This window comes from Chrysemys picta, chromosome 10, assembly GCF_011386835.1.
Source record: "Chrysemys picta bellii isolate R12L10 chromosome 10, ASM1138683v2, whole genome shotgun sequence".
NCBI lineage: Eukaryota > Metazoa > Chordata > Testudines > Emydidae > Chrysemys > Chrysemys picta.
Genome location: NC_088800.1, coordinates 88,123,801 through 88,141,187, shown reverse-complemented (window position 1 = coordinate 88,141,187; position 17,387 = coordinate 88,123,801). Strand labels below are relative to the sequence as shown.

The 17,387-nt window shown below is 42.1% G+C and overlaps 1 protein-coding gene across 11 annotated transcripts in view; it reads right to left on the bottom strand.

Annotated features, from left to right (window-relative positions):
• Positions 1-17,387, bottom strand: part of LOC101943277 (3-phosphoinositide-dependent protein kinase 1) — a 146,652-nt gene that overhangs the window by 64,465 nt on the left and 64,800 nt on the right. For 8 of the 11 annotated variants that reach the window (XM_042852995.2, XM_042852993.2, XM_042852990.2 and 5 more), the window contains 3 exons: positions 16,515-16,688; positions 5,316-5,530; positions 4,241-4,298 (listed from right to left, as the gene is read on the bottom strand). In XM_042852995.2, coding sequence (XP_042708929.1) covers positions 4,241-4,298; positions 5,316-5,530; positions 16,515-16,688 — 447 coding nt within the window. Of the gene's footprint in view, positions 1-534; positions 688-4,240; positions 4,299-5,315; positions 5,531-16,514; positions 16,689-17,387 lie in introns of all 11 variants that reach the window. The other 3 variants (XM_065560377.1, XM_005288887.3, XM_065560376.1) reach the window with 1 other exon arrangement.

Below are 17,387 nucleotides of genomic sequence, written 5' to 3'. Positions count from 1 at the left end.
CACAAATATTCTACTGGTAGCAAGAAAACTAATTCAGAATTAAATGATTATAAATCTGTTCAGGAACATATTAATTAATATCAATTGTAATAATACAGCAATGTACATTATTTCTGGATAACTGTACAGTTGGTAAATGACATTTTTCCATTTAAGATATGTAGACTGATTAACTGATACAGTAAGTCATTGGCACAATTTTAGTCAGTTGCAATATGCAAGAGCGCTTTGACTATTTTGAAGAGACCAATATGAAATCAAACTCTTGAAGCATTTCTTTCTAACACGCACAATCCATTTAAAGTTTATATTTCTTTGTTAAAAAAATTTCAATCCTCTCTTTTCATAAAAACACACTAATACCAGCAACCTAGCATTCATGAATAACTCTAAAAATCTTTGTAGTACACAGGCAATGAAAACATTTCTATCAACAAAAAGTTCCAATTTCATTTCCAATAATTTATTAAAGAAAATTGATTAAAATTTTATTAAGACTTTTGGGAAAAACCCTAAAGATAGTCAGTCACTTACTGTATGAACAAAAAAGGTCTTAAAATTCTTGGCTTCTGGTCGCAGCTCTAGTGACCATGGAATTTCTCCTTTCAGAACTTTGTTGACAGGATCCACATAATAGAGATGGGGCCCTTCAGTGAGCAATAATTGGCGCCGACGAGCAAACAATCCCTGACAAGGAGAACAGTAGCAGCAACACCAAGTGTATCAAGGCAAAGGAAGAAATGAATTACTATTAGATCTATTCTCTCAGAGCTCTGGTGTGTGTGTTTTTCTCACTTCCCCCTGCCCCACAACCCTCTTAAAGCATGTGCTTAAGTCATAGTGATGTCAGTGGGCTTTAGCACTTGCTTACATGCTTTCCTGAATCACAGCCTTAATAAAGAGCAGGGAACAACTGCCTTCAGTATTTATTTATCTTATCAGGAATCTGTCAAATCCTTGTAAGTGTACTGGCAGGCAGCACAATCACTATATAATGTATGCATTCTAGTATTTGTGCTCACTGATAAAACTAATATTTTTATTATAGATGGATAAAGTAATATGGGATTCTTATTCTCTCAGGGCATCATTATAGAAACAGAGTTAATATAGGTTGGCTAATTTCAGAGTTGGGCTTCTAGTAAGTTTCTGAATTTATTACAGTTTCAAAGTGTTAGCACATAAGAATGGCCACACAGGGTCAGACTAATGATCCATCTAGCCAAATATTCTGTCTCTGACAGTGGTCAGTACCAGTTGCTTCAGGCAGTTGGAAGTTTAGGGATACATGGAACATGGGGCTGCACCCCTGACCATCTTGGCCAATAGCTGTTGATGGACCTATCCTCCACAAATTTATCTAATTCTCTTTTGAACCAATTTATACTTTTGGCTTCACAACTTCCCGACAACGAGTTCCACAAGTTGACTGTATGTTATGTGAAGTATTTCCTATGTTTCTTTTAAACCTGCTGCCTATTAATTTCATCAGGTGACTTCTAGTTCTTGTGTTATGTGATCACCCTAGCCCATGTGCATGCTGACTCTCTCTCTCACACACAAAGAATTCTAACAGATTGGTGAGGCATGATTTCCCTTTACAAAAGCCATGTTGACTCTTCCCCAACATATCGTGTTCATGTGTGTGAGATAATTCTGTTTTTTAACCATAGTTTCAATTAATTTGCCTGATACTGAAGTTAGGCATACCAGCCTGTAATTGCCAGGGTCGCCTTTGGAGCCTTTTATAAAAAAATCCAGCGTTACATGACGTGTGTGTGTGTGGGTTTTGTTTTTTTTTTAAAAAAAACATTACATACACCCTTTTTAAACTAATATATTTGGAAGGTAATACCGACAAGACACTTGTATGTGCATGCAACATTAGCAGTCTCAGTCCCACAAAGAAACTAAGTCCTGTACAAGTTAATAAAAATAAGTTAAAAAATGACTAGACTAATACAACATCACTAACTTTACATAAAAAGTTTGCCCCTTCCTCACCTGTTCCCCTTCTTGTCCACTCTCCACTTTGTCTTTGCCTACATCAAATGTAACTTGCATTTTAAGTAATTTTGGCAGGGACTGAGTTTGCCTGTGAAGCTCACATAGCACTGTATAAACAATTTCTGCTTCTTGACTATATTCTTGTATGCATCTCAGTGCATTTCTGTTGAAGTGTCAATATAACCAGCATTTTAAACAGTTAACCTCGTGACACTGTACCCCATATTCTTCACAGTGATATTATTAGGATATGATTATGGCATAAAATACATCATAATTATGCAAGATACGTCATGTGAGGTGTCATTGGAAAGGTTATGATTACCATATTTGTATGCATGTACCATTTTTGTATCTGAAGTTAGGAATATTGACAATGTATGTATGTGTTTACACCTGGGGAACACCCACTAGACAAGATGCTTTCATTCTGAAAAGCTGTGTGGGGAAGGGCCATTACAGAAAACAACAGGCCTTAGAAAAAGCTTATCTCCCAGCTGGGGGCCTTCCTGAGGACGCTGCAGACAGCCTCCAAGTCATGGCTGCTGTGACACTATAGGGACATGTGACCAGGTCACTTGGTGCTGGACTCCATCTTGGGATATCAGTATTTTTCCACTGACTGGCGTGGGACCCAAGCACTGAAACAAAGGGTTCCCGCCATATGCAAAACTATATAAGGCAGGGGAATAACATCATCTTGGTTCTTCATTGACTCCCCACTCAAAGAGACTCCTGGAAACACCCAAGGAACTGAGGAAAGTGCTTGACCTAGGCTAAAGGGATTTTTAGCTTGTGAATGGAACACCTGGGGATTCCAAGTTGCAATCAAGTGTAGCTTGCCCCTTAATCTGCAGCCTGCTTGTATCATCACTTAGGGTGAGAATTTGCTATTCATATCCGATCTGTGTAGTATATTAAGCTTAGTTTGCATGTATTGTTTATTTGCTAGGTAATCTGCTTTGATCTGTTTGCTATCTCTTATAATCACTTAAAATTTATCTTTTGTAGTTAAATAAACTTGTTTTTGCTTTGTCTAAAATCAGTGTGAGAGTCATAACTTGGGGCAGAAAGCTGTTGTGAATTCCTCTCCACATTTAATGAGAGGATGAATTTCATGAGCTTACGCTGTATTTTGAGTTTACACTCGGAGGGAGGGTAGGGGTGTGTGAAGGAGATGAGTAGCTAGGAAGTTCCCTAGCTGGAGCCTTCCCATGCAGGGCTGATCACAGCATCTGCATGTAACTGCAGCTGGGTGTGTCCCTACCTGTATGTGTGCTGGTGAAAGTGCAGACTGGTCACAGCAGTACGGTGTAAAGGGAACCCAGGCTGGTGGGTTAGGGGGGCTCAGTGGAACCTCAGTTCCAGGTGGCACCCCGGGGGGAACCCATAGAAACCTCATCAAAGTTCCAAGAGGACTTTAAAAATAAAACTGCTGGTTATATAGACATTGTAGCAGAACAACATCCTTTTCAGATATTTTCGCTCCCTGCACAGCGGTGAGCAGTCACAACAATGGACTTCTGAAGAGAAAATGCAGAGTGACATGTAAGTAGATAATGACTGGGGTGAAGACACTGCATTTGTAGGCAGCAGACCATGACAGCTAACGGGCCAGTTAAGTGACAACAGCCTTATATTTAAAATATCTAAATTGATTTTAATACCACCTCTGCCACTCTCTACAGAGTAGCCCGAAGTCAGATGTAGTATAGAGGGAAGGAAAGTGGAGTTGCTCTTAGAATGAGAGATTGTTTCATTCTACCTCAGAAGGATTAAAAACTACACTGAGGACAATAATGGCCTGTATTCTAGTTTCAAACATTAGCAGCCCAACAACACACACAGCAAACATCAATATCAAGAACAACTGAAGACTGAGTGTCATGCTGGACTAACCAGATTGATAAAGGAGAAGAGAAGACATCTCCATTCACAGTTGATTACAAATTGGAAGCACCATCAGCTAATCTGACTGCAGCTTTTGTCCAACCAAGAGTGTACCATAACATTTTTTTTTTTAAAAAGGAAAGATATTAAATTTGTGAAAAGCTGTTTGCTAGGAAATGTTATGACATCTTTTATAAAAGGAACAATAGATTTGGGACAGAGCTAACAAACCTATACAAATCAGGGAACTCCAAAGACCGGTTCCTTAGCAATACATCTCTCGGGGTGCAACTGCAAGAACAATGACATTTTACATCATGACAGACAGGATAATGAAACTTACCTTTCTTTTATCTACTGGACCCATTTTTAGTATTAAGTTGTTTTCTACAAACTGGTGCCTAACAAGAAAAAAAGAAAAAGAAAAAAAAAAAGAATTATTGTCATTACAGAAGCACCCCTGCCCCTCCTCCCCCCAATGTAACCACAACTACCCTAGTTATCGTTTTCTTTTTCTTTCAAATCTATCTGGGATATTTCTAAAGATCCACTGCCTTGGAATCTTTAAAAAGTTCCAATCTCTCTCTATAGGTCTCCCCTCTCTGTTCATGAGCCATGCATATAACTTTAAATACACCTCTATCCCGATATAACGTGACCCAATATAACACGAATTCGGCTATAACGCGGTAAAGCAGCGCTCCGGAGGGGGTTGGGGGGGACGGGGACTGCGCATTCCAGCGGATCAAAGCAAGTTCGATATAACTTGGTTTCACCTATAATGCAGTAAGATTTTTTGGCTCCCGAGGACAGCATTATATCGGGGTAGAGGTGTATTAGATGAATTTCAACCCTATCCCAAAAGGATTTGCTAGATATCAGTAGGTTATAATTTATTTTCAACTTAATTCCTACTGTGACAAGACTGATGGATTGCACCTGTTATTGATTGTATAATCTGAAGACAGTGGGGCTGTGGAGGTGTGACTGAGCTTAATTTAGCTTGAAGAGCTTAATTATTGGTGCCCATATACGAGAAGCAAAGAATCATGCTGTTTTCAGACCTCAGATTGATTTTACAAGAGTAGCAGATAAAAAAAGCCTCTCTTTATTGGTTAGCTGAGTTCATTTGATATGGAGTCAGAGAGAAAACACAATCCAGTATATATATATATGACACTGACACACACACACACACACACCATTTTTCAGAGTATCACTGCACATTATTCTTAAAGTGGTACTAGCAAAAATCTTTAGTCAAGAAAAGCATAATTACTAATGAAATCATTAACTGTTCAGCTACTAGGATTCTGATAAAGATGAATATGAACCAAGGCAAGAATGGATGGTTTACTGTTTTGTAGATTCCTTATTACAGCACAAAAATCACAGATCAACCACTTTAAACACCTTACCATGGATTTCCACCAGCCTGTTTTGCCAGTAGTAGTCTCTTCTCATCTTCAGAAAACTGCAAGTCCAACTCAAAGGAGTTATTGTCAAGATCGTGAATGTACTGTTCTATGTTCCCTGATGTTTGTGGGTGACTTGTCTCTGGGGCAGATAGTGAAGGGGAGGATGCCGAACCAGAAACTTGCATGCAACCAAATTGACTCAGGAGATTGTCGTACTAAAGAAGGAAAAATTATTAAAACAAATTTTAGTCACTTGTTTTTTTAATAAAGAGTGATATTCAACATTTTTATAGAACACACTGAAAATCAGTTTGACTGCTGATTTGCTACGATTCACTCTAAAAAAATATAACCAAGAAATTACTTGGTTTGTAACAGCAAATACATCACTGTCACAAAGTTGGGTTAGAGATACCAGTATGTTAAGCAAAAGCTTAAAACAAATCAGGTAATTTATTACTTGTGTACATACATGACAGAAAGCCAGTCATGTTTCGACGTCATTCAAAATGGAATTAAAAACAACTCAATAGGCTAAGTATTTGGAAGCAGTGGACCTTTAATTTTAGGAATGTCACTAGAATCAGACATTGTCTTTCCCACCTCTAGCTTTTATGGCTGTGTTCTGTTTGTCACAATCTAATACAAATAATATTATTTAACTCTTGTATGGATTTTCATCCATAGATCTCAAAGTACTTTACAAAGGAGAATAAATATGAGGTCATCCACTTCCATTTTAATTTGTCTCCAGGAATGATGCTTCCATAATCTCTAAGACTATTCCATATCCAAACACATCTTATTAGGAATTTTCATTTGCCAGTTTCATCTCACTACTCCTAGTTATTTGGTCTTATTATTTGTTAAGCACTGTGCACCATAAGAGAAGAGCTAAGAGTACCCCATAAGAGGTATAACAACAGGTATGCTCTCTTACATACCCTGGAACTCTGGGAGGTATAAAGGGGTAGAATCCACAACACTACTTAGGTACCTACACACAGATCTAGGTACCTAAATCCCATTTTTAGGTGCCTAGATCCCCCACTGTGATCCACAAAACTCCTACTGAATTCTGTAGGTGCCTAAACTCACTTGGCACCTAAATTTGTGTCTTTAGGCATACACACTGCTGCCTCACTCTAGGCGTTGGACACCCATCTCCCACCTGAGCCGCAGGGGAAGACAGGCATTCAGATGCCCAACTTGCCCAATTTGATAGCCACACCTAGAGGGTGCCTGCTGGATCAGGTCCCCTTAAAAAAAAAAATTGAGGAGGTGGTTGGCTGCTGCTGCTGCCACCACGGCCCACCTTGTAACTTTTAGTCCAGTGGTTATAGCACTTGCTGGGATGTGGGAGACCCAGGTTCAATTTGGCTCTCTGCTAGAGCAGGAAAAGATTTGAACAGGGTCTCCCCTATCTTCAGAGAGTGCTTTAACCATTGAACTATGGGATATTCTGATGTGGGGGCTTTCTCAGTTTCTCTTGTTGAAGCTTTGCCCTTGAGGATAAAGAAAGAATGATTGGAGCAGGGAGACTTGAACCAGGGTCTCCTGACCCCTGAATGAGTGCTCTGACCACTGGACTACAGAGCCCTTCCTACACTCGCTCTCTCTCTCTCTCTCTCTCTCTCTCTGACCCAAACACTTTTTCTTTATCCACTATGGACCATCTTAAGAGATGATTGAGGTACTCTAACCAATGGGCTAAACGTTATAAGGTAAGCAGTTGCGCCAGCACCTGCAAAACAGCTGGTGGCAGTGGTTGCATGGAATGAGGCAGGTGCCTAAGTCATTCCCACAAGAACCTACATAAATACCTAAGCCAGGAGTCAGATTCCTGTTCATAGATCTCTAGCAGATCTAGGTGTCTTCCTGCAGTCTGGATGCAAGTGCCTGTTTCTGAGAAAGGGAAGTGGCTTAGAACAACAGCCTCTCCCACTGGCTAGACCAGGCAAGGAGCTGCCTAGTGTGCTGGTTTTTGTTGATTGCATTTTAAGGTGCCTATCTCTCCCCATTCATTGGGCTATAAGGTGGATAGAAAGCTGGCTAGATCGTCGGGCTCAATGGGTAGTGATCAATGGCTCCATGTCTAGTTGGCAGCCGGTATCAAGCGGAGTGCCCTAAGGGTCAGTCCTGGGGCCGGTTTTGTTCAATATCTTTATTAACGATCTGGAGGATGGCGTGGACTGCACTCTCAGCAAGTTTTCAGATGACGCTAAACTGGAAGGAGTGGTAGATACGCTGGAGGGTATGGATAGGATACAGAGGAACCTAGACAAATTAGAGGATTGGTCCAAAAGAAACCTGGTGAGGTTCAACAAGGACAAGTGCAGAGTCCTTCACTTAGGATAGAAGAATCCCATGCACTGTTACAGACTAGGGACCAAATGGCTAGGCAGCAGTTCTGCAGAAAAGGACCTAGGGGTTACAGTGGACGAGAAGCTGGATACGAGTCAACAGTGTGCTCTTGTTGCCAAGAAGGCTAATGGCATTTTGGGCTGTATAAGTAGGGGCATTGCCAGCAGATCGAGGGACGTGATCATTCCCCTCTATTCGATATTGGTGAGGTCTCATCTGGAGTACTGTGTCCAGTTTTGGGCCCCACACTACAAGAAGGATGTGGAAAAATTGGAAAGAGTCCAGTGGAGGGCAACAAAAATCATTAGGGGGCTGGAACACATGACTTTTGAGGAGAGGCTGAGGGAACTGGGATTGTTTCGTCTGCAGAAGAGAAGAATGAAGGGGGATTTGCTGCTTTCAACTACCTGAAAGGGGGTTCCAAAAAGGATGGATCTAGACTGTTCTCAGTGGTACCTGATGACAGAACAAAGAGTAATGGTCTCAAGTTGCAGTGGGGAAGGTTTACCTTGGATATTAGGAAAAACTTTTTCACTAGGAGGGTGGTGAAGCACTGGAATGGGTTACCTAGGGAGGTGGTGGAATCTCCTTCCTTAGAGGTTTTTAAGGTCAGGCTTGACAAAGCCCTGGCTGGGATGATTTAGTTGGGGATTGGTCCTGCTTTGAGCAGGGGGTTGGACTAGATGACCTCCTGAGGTCTCTTCCAACCCTGATATTTTATGATTCTATAGCGAAGTTAGGCACCTAACTCTACTGTGTGGATCAGAGTGTTGTTTCTGTGATTTTCTAAGAGCCCAATTGTTAGGCACCATGATGCTCATCATAGTAATACCGAATCCCTTTGTGGATTTCACCCACTGTCTTTTGATGCTCCTGCTGTGCAGTGTCCACACCACTCCTCATACAGCAGAGGGTTTAACAGCCATATCTGAGCTTGTAATTTCAATCCAATCTGCTTTCAGTAAACATCTCACACCCTGTCTACTAGTAAAAGGTCAAAAGTTCTACAAGTGGGGAGCACAATGAGAAAGCTTTGGAAGGAATTCCAATGACACAATGGAACAATCAATAACTTCTGTTTGGAGATTCAGAAGGAACAAGGAAACTATGACAACATTTTAGAAATAAAGGCCCCCACCCATTCAATGCCATAAACTTCTCAAGAGAGACAAGGTGGGTGAGGTAATATCTTTTATTGGACCAACTTCTGTTGATGAGAGAGAAAAGCTTAGCTTTCAAGCTACCGAGAGCTCCTCTTCAGGTCTGGGCTCTGTGGTAGCTCAAAAGCACATCTCTCTCACCAAAAGAAGTTGGCCCAATAAAAGATACTACCTCACTCACCTTGTCTCTAATATCCTGGGACCGACAGGGCTACAACAATACTGCATAAAACTTCTCAAGTAAGATTGATGTGCTTTTACTGATTGCTACTAACTTCTGCACACATTTCTGAGGATTCAACTGAATGCATTTGAACTGCTGTTTATAAGCAAATGCCACCAATATATGGAAATTGCATTAGTTCCTCAACTCCTAATGATTGCAGTCAAGGTTTGCACTTGTTTAACAGAAATAGGTGAGTGCATGTGAAGATTGGAGGTTACACTAATTAGAGAAACTATTAATCCTCGGAGTAGAAGGGTTAATCTTACTAACCTTTTTCCTTGTCTTAGAATAGTTTCTCAAGTGAACAGGTACCATTCTTAAAAAATTTTTTACTGGTGAACACTGAACACACATCTTAATTGGTAGTGAATCTTTTTAACGCTGATTTCCTGTGATCTCTTGCAAAAGGTGGTCTCTCTCCAGTGTGATATAAACTTCAGTCTACTCTTGTGGGGAGACGAAGAGTACTGTAGCCCATAGGACTAACTTGCTTGCTTACTTAAATATCTTTTCTTATGGTCTGTTTGTTTTATTAGAATAGATGTATAGATTTGTACTAGAGTATTTTTGGCATCTCTGGGTTGTTGTCTCTCTGTGTCTAGAGATTACCTATATCACTTGTGACACAGCATCTTCTAGTCCCTGTACAATCAATCAGTCTCCACAGGCACTTCCTCTTCTCTATCTATGGTGGACTCTGACAGAGGAGAGGGTGTCCCCCCTCCCCGCGCCTCACTAGTCACCTCCTCTAAGAACACACTTCACAACCTACTGCTCTGCCACTCTGGGACCTCTCTTCTGTCTGCAGACTGCTTATAGCTGCTTTCCTGATAACTTCCTCTTCTGACTCTCCCTACGGCTCCTGAGTCTCAGTCTCTGACTTGCTCCTGAAGACACCATGTCAGCCTAAGCTAATTCTCTCCCCCTACTTCTAGTAATTGGCTCTGCAGGTGGGTCTATCTCCTTCGGTTCAACCATATCAATGGGGATGGGAACAGAAGCTCTGTCTCCTCTCTCTCTGACAATCTTGGTCACTATCTGCAGCTCTCTCTCTCTCAAGGAGTTTGCAGCAGCGGGCATTTCTGTAGCCCTCCTATACTTCAGCATTGTTGCTGTGTGCCAATTTGCCATCTCTCTTTCTAACACATTGCAAATCCAACAACTGACCATGGTCTGATTTATAGCTGTCTAGCATTCTTAGGCTGGCAGCCACTCACTCCTGCCAACAGTGAATTTTCTCGCCTGCCCCCTCTGCATGAGATTGACTCCATTCTAACTTTTTCTCAAACTCCTGTCCCTTTTGGAAAAGTACTACTCGTTCCTTCGAAGCTACATGTAGCTAATTTTTAAACTCCAGGATAATATTTCTTCACACAACGCCCAGTCAACCTGTGGAACTCTTTGCCAGAGGATGTTGTGAAGGCCAAGACTATAACAGGGCTCAAAAAAAGAACTAGATAAATTCACGGAGGATAGGTCCATCAATGGCGATTAGCGAGGATGGGCAGGGATGGTGTCCCTAGCCTCTGTCTGCCAGAAGCTGGGAAATGTGTGACAGGGGATGGATCACTCAATGATTATTTGTTCTGTTTATTTCCTCTGGGGCACCCGGCATTGGCCACTGTTGGAAGACAAGATACTGGGCTAGATAGACCTTTCATCTGACCCACTATGGCCGTTCTTATGATCTATGTTTGGGAATCCCCAGTAGCTGAATATGTGCTGTGGGGCTCTTGTGTCTAACTCCCACTTGTGGTCTTCTGAGAATCTCCTGCACAATGAGACTGCTGTGGTGTTCTGGTGTCCAGGTAGGTATGTGGCTGAGATGACATTGTTGTGTTGGATACACCAGTTCCACAATTTTAGTGCTTCTGAGCATAGGCATTGTGACCTCACCCCCCCCTTGTCTGTTGATGTGAAACATGCAGGCAATGTTGTCCGTCATTACTCTTATGGTCCTTTGTCTGATCAATGGTAGAAAGTGTTGGCACACATTGCAGACTGCACGTAGTTCTAGGAGGTTGATATGTAATGTGGATTCTGATGGGGACCATCTGCTCTGCATCGTGTGGGTCTGTAGATGTGCTCCCCAACCAATTAGGAGGCATCAGTTGGTAGTATCAAGGATGGTGTGGGTTGGAGAAAGGGGACTCCCTTTCCCCCCTCCCCCCAATCCAGACATTTTGAGGCTGTGTACACCAGTCTAATGGAGTACTTGATCTTGATTGGTATCGATAGGAGTTTGTTTAGGCTGTTTCTGTGGGGTATATACTCTGTCCGTAGCATGCCTGGAGATAGTGCATGTGTAATCTGGTGTGTTTTACCACAAACATGGCTGCTACCATATGGCCAACCAGTTGTAAGCACATTCTGGCAGAGATCTGTGGGCTGGTTCTCACAGTGAGATGAGACTATGGATGAAAATCAGTGAGCTGGGAGGAAGGCTCTGGCTTGTTTAGCATCGAGCCAGGCCCCAATAAATTCCAGATGCTATACTGGCGTCAATACTGATTTTTGTATGTTTATCTGGAGGTAGAGGTTCAAGAACAGGTCCATAATTTTTCTTATGTCTTCAACAGTGTCAATTCTGGTCAGAGCTTTGAGGAGGCAGTCATCCACGTATGGGAATATTACAATTCCTTGTGTGCACAGATGCACCGCCACCACCTCAAGGACTTTGGAAAATACTCTGGGCACCGTAAAAAGGCCAAAGGGTAGTACCTTGCATTGGTAATAGTAGGACCCCAGGACAAATCTGAGGAATCACCTGGGGGAAGTGTTTATGGTGATATGGAACCACAGATCTTGGAGGTAGAGGGCCAAGAAACCATCCTGTTCCAGTACTAGGATAATTGTTCATAGTGTGATCATCCTGAAGTGTTGTAGTTTGACGAACTTGTTGAGGTTCCTCAACTCTGGGATCTCTCTCCACTTGCTGGATTTCTTTTGGATCAGAAAATAGTGGGAATAAAAACCTTTCCCTATAGGCTGGAAAGGGACCAGTTCTACAGATCCCAGTCACAAAAGGTGGTTTGTTTCTTCTCATAGAAGGTGTTTATAAGAACAGGGATGAGGCAAGGTGGATGGGAGAGGGAGGGAATGGAACAGAGTACTTTTTGTTGAAGATTTTTAAGACTCACTTGTCTGAGGTGATTTGTTGCCATGATGGGTAGAAAGGGGCCAAGCGGTTGCCAAACTGATGGGCTATTAAAGATGGTTGAAGCAACTGGACCAAAGGGAGGCACCTCAGGACTTCAACCAAAGCTTCAAAATTGTTGTTTTGAGGTGGATGTGTGAGGTGTAGCCCCTTGTGCTGGTGTCTGCCTCCACTTAGGACGCCTCTGTTGCCAGCATTGAAGGTCATAACTGCCGCTGAGGGGTGAAATGTGGAGTTCAAGACCTTGGGGTAGGCTAGTATCTACCCGGTCTTCTCTTTGGCGCTGGCTTATATATGCCGAGTGAATGGAGTGTTGCTCTCGAGTCCTTTAGAGAATGTAGGGACTCGTCCGTGAGCTCAGCGAAGAGCTCAGATCCTTCAAAGGGTAGATTTTTGACAGTGGTCTGTGACTCTCTGGAGAGCCCGAATAGGTGAAGCCATGGTGCTCATCTCATCACAACCAATGTTGCAATAGAACTGGCAGCTGTGTCTGCAGAGTCCAGAGAGGTTTGCAGTGTGTACAGGCCAGAAGTTGCCCTTCCATCACCAGTGCTTGGAACTGCTCCTTTTTGTCGTCTGGGAGGTGTTGACAGAATGCCTGGAATTTGGAATAGTTTGTGATTATATTTGGCTAGAAGTGCCTCATAGTTAGTGATACTGAACTAGAGTATAGCTGAAGAATATGCTTTATAACCAAAGAGGTCTAACCTCTTCCAGTCCCTGTTGCAGGAGGTTGGTCTAGAGTGGGTGTTGTCACCCCTTCTTTTGTACCGCATTGACAATAAGGGAGTTTGGAGTAGGGTGGGGGAAAAAATTCCATGTCCTTAGTGGGGGACACAGTATTTCTTGTCCACTCACTTGCAGGTGGATATTGATGCTGGGGTCTGCCAGATCACTTTGGCAGGGTCCAATGGGGCCTCATTGATTGGGAGTGCTATCTTTGAGAGCAACAGCACAAGTTGCTCGATAACTTCTCTTGAGATCCCTCTGAAGAGAATCTGCAATCCTGTGGAACAGTTCTTGGAACTGTTTAAAATCATCCACCGATGCTGGAGATGGTAGCACGGTGGCCTCATTGGGGGACAATGAGGAGAAGTGGATTGGTGGTGTAACCTCTTCCTCAGTTTCTTCCTTCTGCACCTCTAGCGCTTCTGGTTCGGAGTCAGGCGGTCTAGAGACTGATGAAGATGAAGAGCGTATTTGTCTCTGTCTCTGCTCTGTTAACGGTTTGGGAAAGTGCGACATATATGCAGCCCATAGGTTCCAATAGGGCCAATGTGAGGGAATTGGCATATGGGATTTCATCCATAGAGGTTCATACCAGAAACCTAGTTCGCTGCTAGTCTCCAGGTATCGAGGATGAGAAGATGATTCTCTGTGTGGATGCCCTTGATATGATGGTGAAGTAAGCAATGCAATGGAGTACTGCTCCTTTTCCTCCACGCTAGAGAAGAGTGCTGCAGTCCTCAGTGGTGAAGGGGAGTCGTGTTTTGTCTCCAGGGAAGAGGCATGAGCTGCAGAAAGCTTGTTATGGAGAAGAGGCGACTCGGGTGTGAGAGATGAACAGCTCTCGGGGGTATCAAAACTCCTGTGGTAGTTGCAGGAGCATCCTCAGCATCAGTGGCTGTGTAGAAACTGGGGGCATTGTCGGTGCCAAGTGCATTATCTCAAGTGGCCAATAGATGGTGCTGAGGGTCGCGTTTGTGCAGATGACTTGATCTGTGCTGAGGGCTTGCTCGGTGCCAAAGACTTGGCTGGTACCAAGGGCTTGGTCGATGCCAAAGCACTCAGAATTGTTTTAGTTGAGGTGGTCAACACTGATTTCAAAATTCTTGCACAGTCCTTGGTTCCGAGTGACAGTGTTTCTGTTTGTGGTCCTGCCTATTTAGGGTCCTTGGACCTCTTCTTAGCACTGATTCTGGAGATGCGCAGATGGATGTGGGAGCTAAGTCTTGCCCCTGAAGATGTTGTGGCTACTGACCTCGCAGGGGATGCCTTTCTCGGAGGTAGCTCCTTAGAGGGTGAACTAGTGGCCCATTTCTTTTCTTCTGGGCAAAAAAAGAGTAGATTTTCTCTTGGTGGTATGCGGCGAATGAGGGTTGGCTGATTGTGCTGATGGCGATTGCCACGTAGGAGAGGCATGGGGGCCAGGGTCTGAGGTTGGCCAGAGAGCTCTCCATTAGTAAAAGTTTTAGCCTCTGGAGTGAGCCTTCAATTTGAAGCAGTGGGTACACTTTTGTGAGACGTGTCCCCCACGAAACAGCATATGCACCGTGAATGACTATCGCTCACGGAGATGGCCTCATGACAGAAGAGGCACCTCTGGAACCTGGAGGATCTGGGCATAACCCTGATAAGGGAGAACTTCCCAATTGGGAAGGGTGTAGAAAAGGAAACCTATGATAAGCTAAAGAGTAACAGGGAGGGAAGAGCAAAGACTTTTTTTCCAGGAGAAAAAAAAATAAAGGAAATAGCTAATATCTACAAAAAGTTATAATGGAAATACTACTATTACTAAAGGCTATGGTTGTATGAAGGTCTCTGCTCAGGATTCTATCCCAGACCAAAGGCGGTTGAGAAGGAACTGAGGGTAGTTGGATCGCACAGTACTATATAGACGCCACTCATGGTACGAGACAGAGAGGACTGCATGTGCAGCCCAACAAGCAGTGATACTGAAAATCTTCGATCCCAGCACAGGAGTGCTACTGCACTTACAGTGTCCATAGGGATGCTACTCAAAGAAGAGCTCAAGAGCTAAATGAGACCCTGTAAAGGTTCTAGCAGTCTGAGTTTTCTACCTTGCTTCTGAGGAGAGAATATTGCTTCAACCAGCGGTCACCAGATTGCTTCTCAACGCCAAAGCTGCATCCTCCCGTGTCCAGAACTGCACTGTGAAATATGTACCTTTTTTCTGCAAAATGCTGAAAGCATGAGTGAGAAAAGTAAGTAGCAGCGGTTCTTTATGCATGTCAGTAACACTGATATCCAGTCAGGTGATGCTTATGAAGATAGTGCTCTTCTATCACAGTACTGTAGCTCTTGTTAGCAGCATTGTCTCTGCTATCTTCTCTTGGACTGTGAAAAGTTGTTCTTTTTATGAAATTTATCAGAGACATGGAGCCTTCAGGAACCTGAAAAGAGTTGTTAAGATTGGTTCTATGTTAGAGATTACTATTCCGCTGTCTGATCCTAATGAAGACTCAGAAATATTGAGGTATTGCTTCTCCTAAAGGAGAGGTAAGGGAAGTAATAAAGGCTTCTGCTGGATGAACGTTTCCTCTTCAGGCAAATATTTTGGCAATAGCTGCACTGCACACCTAAATGTGAAAGACCTTTGGTATTTAAGACATGAGATGACAGTAAATAGGAGAATGCTGGCAAGCACAGCATTCAGACTTCCAAAAAGTTAAACTGACATCTATGTTTCCAGGAAAAGCCTACATCTTTCAGACAATCTGTATTAAGTGACACAAAAACATTAGCTAGCTTTTAAAAGAAAACAGAGTCACATTTTATGCTAAGGTTCCATTTATAAGCAGTTTTATAGAATAAATGAATGATCAATCAATTGTCAGAGGCTCCAACAAATCAAGAAGTTGCTTATAGCTATGATTTATATCTATTAACACCTTGAAGAGCTGTGCTTATAACCATCTTTAACACATACTACATAGATCTACCAGTTTAACTCGTGCTGGTTGAAAAATGGGTGGTGTCACTCCCATACAGAATTTTGCTGAAAATGAAAGAATTGTTTTCATCTACATTTTAGATGGAAAATTCCAGTTTTTCAGCAGAAATAAAACAAAATATTTCAATTTGGAAATGCTGCCATGGTGTCTAATGGGAGCACTCTCCTCTCTAGGCTGGGGCTCCTTGGTTGTTCAACATTCCTATGATGCATTATGGTTCCCCTCCCGAAGAGCAGTGGCAGTGCACAATGGGAGATGTAGTCCATCCAGCCCAGGGAGGAGAATGGGAAGATGATGTATCATGGCAACATTTCCAAATAAAAGCACTTCAGTTTTCAGCTGAAAATTTTTTGGGGTGGGGGGGGAAGTAAACAGAAAGACTCTTTTCACACATAAAATCTGTTTGGTGAAACCCCCAATGTTTCCTCAAAAAACAACTGCAATATACATTTTGAGACCAGCAATACCAATATTTTCAATTAATCATCTCAAGATACAGTGTGACCAAAACAGTTTTAATAAAAATATTATCTTGGCAAGAATTAATCTGCTCTATGTAAAGGTCTCAAGTTGCAATATAGCACAACTGACACTTACATTTCCATAACAATCCTCATCATCTTCAGACATAGCGGGTAAATATGCTGTGAGCTTTGGGGGTGTCTGATGATGCAGATTCTCCCATGTAATGGATTCAAAGAATGGATGAGCCTTAAGAGGTCCATATCCTCCCATTTCTTCACAGCCTAATCTCTTTGTAGCATCCAGAACCTGGATAAGTTAAAATTAAGTTTGTACTTCTTTAAAATAATGGCAAGTAGTTTCAAAACAAATTTTAACTTTATAACAGCACAATGGGAATCCCTTCTGGGTTTTAACCTGCACATTAACATGCAGAATCCTGTGACTATTAGTCTGTCCAGCTTTAACAAATATGCACTGACTAAAAAGGTAAATATTTTCTGCAGATTCATTTCACTCTTGCTCCTAATCCTCATTGATAAGACAGCACTTTTTTAATCCTAACACTATAAACATCTTACCATAATTCTATAGTAGATATACTTACAATGGTGTGCAATATGGGTTATGTTCTTTGAAATGCAATGCAAATTAACTTGAATTTTACCAATAATGAAGCTATTTCTGTCTAATAGCTATAGAGAGATGTTTTCAGACAAATAATTTATCTCTTTGCAAGTTGTATGATGCATTAAGAGTATAAAAAGTCTGTAAATTTGTGCTGTAAGTCTGAAGTGTTGTTTTGTGTGATTATCTAGAATAATTTGTTTCAACTTGACTAATAGACGTGTTCCCCATACACATCTTCGTCACAATTCAGATGAAAGTAAATTTATAATGCTGTTTAATAACCGATGCTAACTCACAAGATGACAATTTTCTCCCTATATGGCCAAGAACTTTCAAGGTTTCTTGTTAGTTTAAAGAGGGTTTGAGAGTTTATAGTAG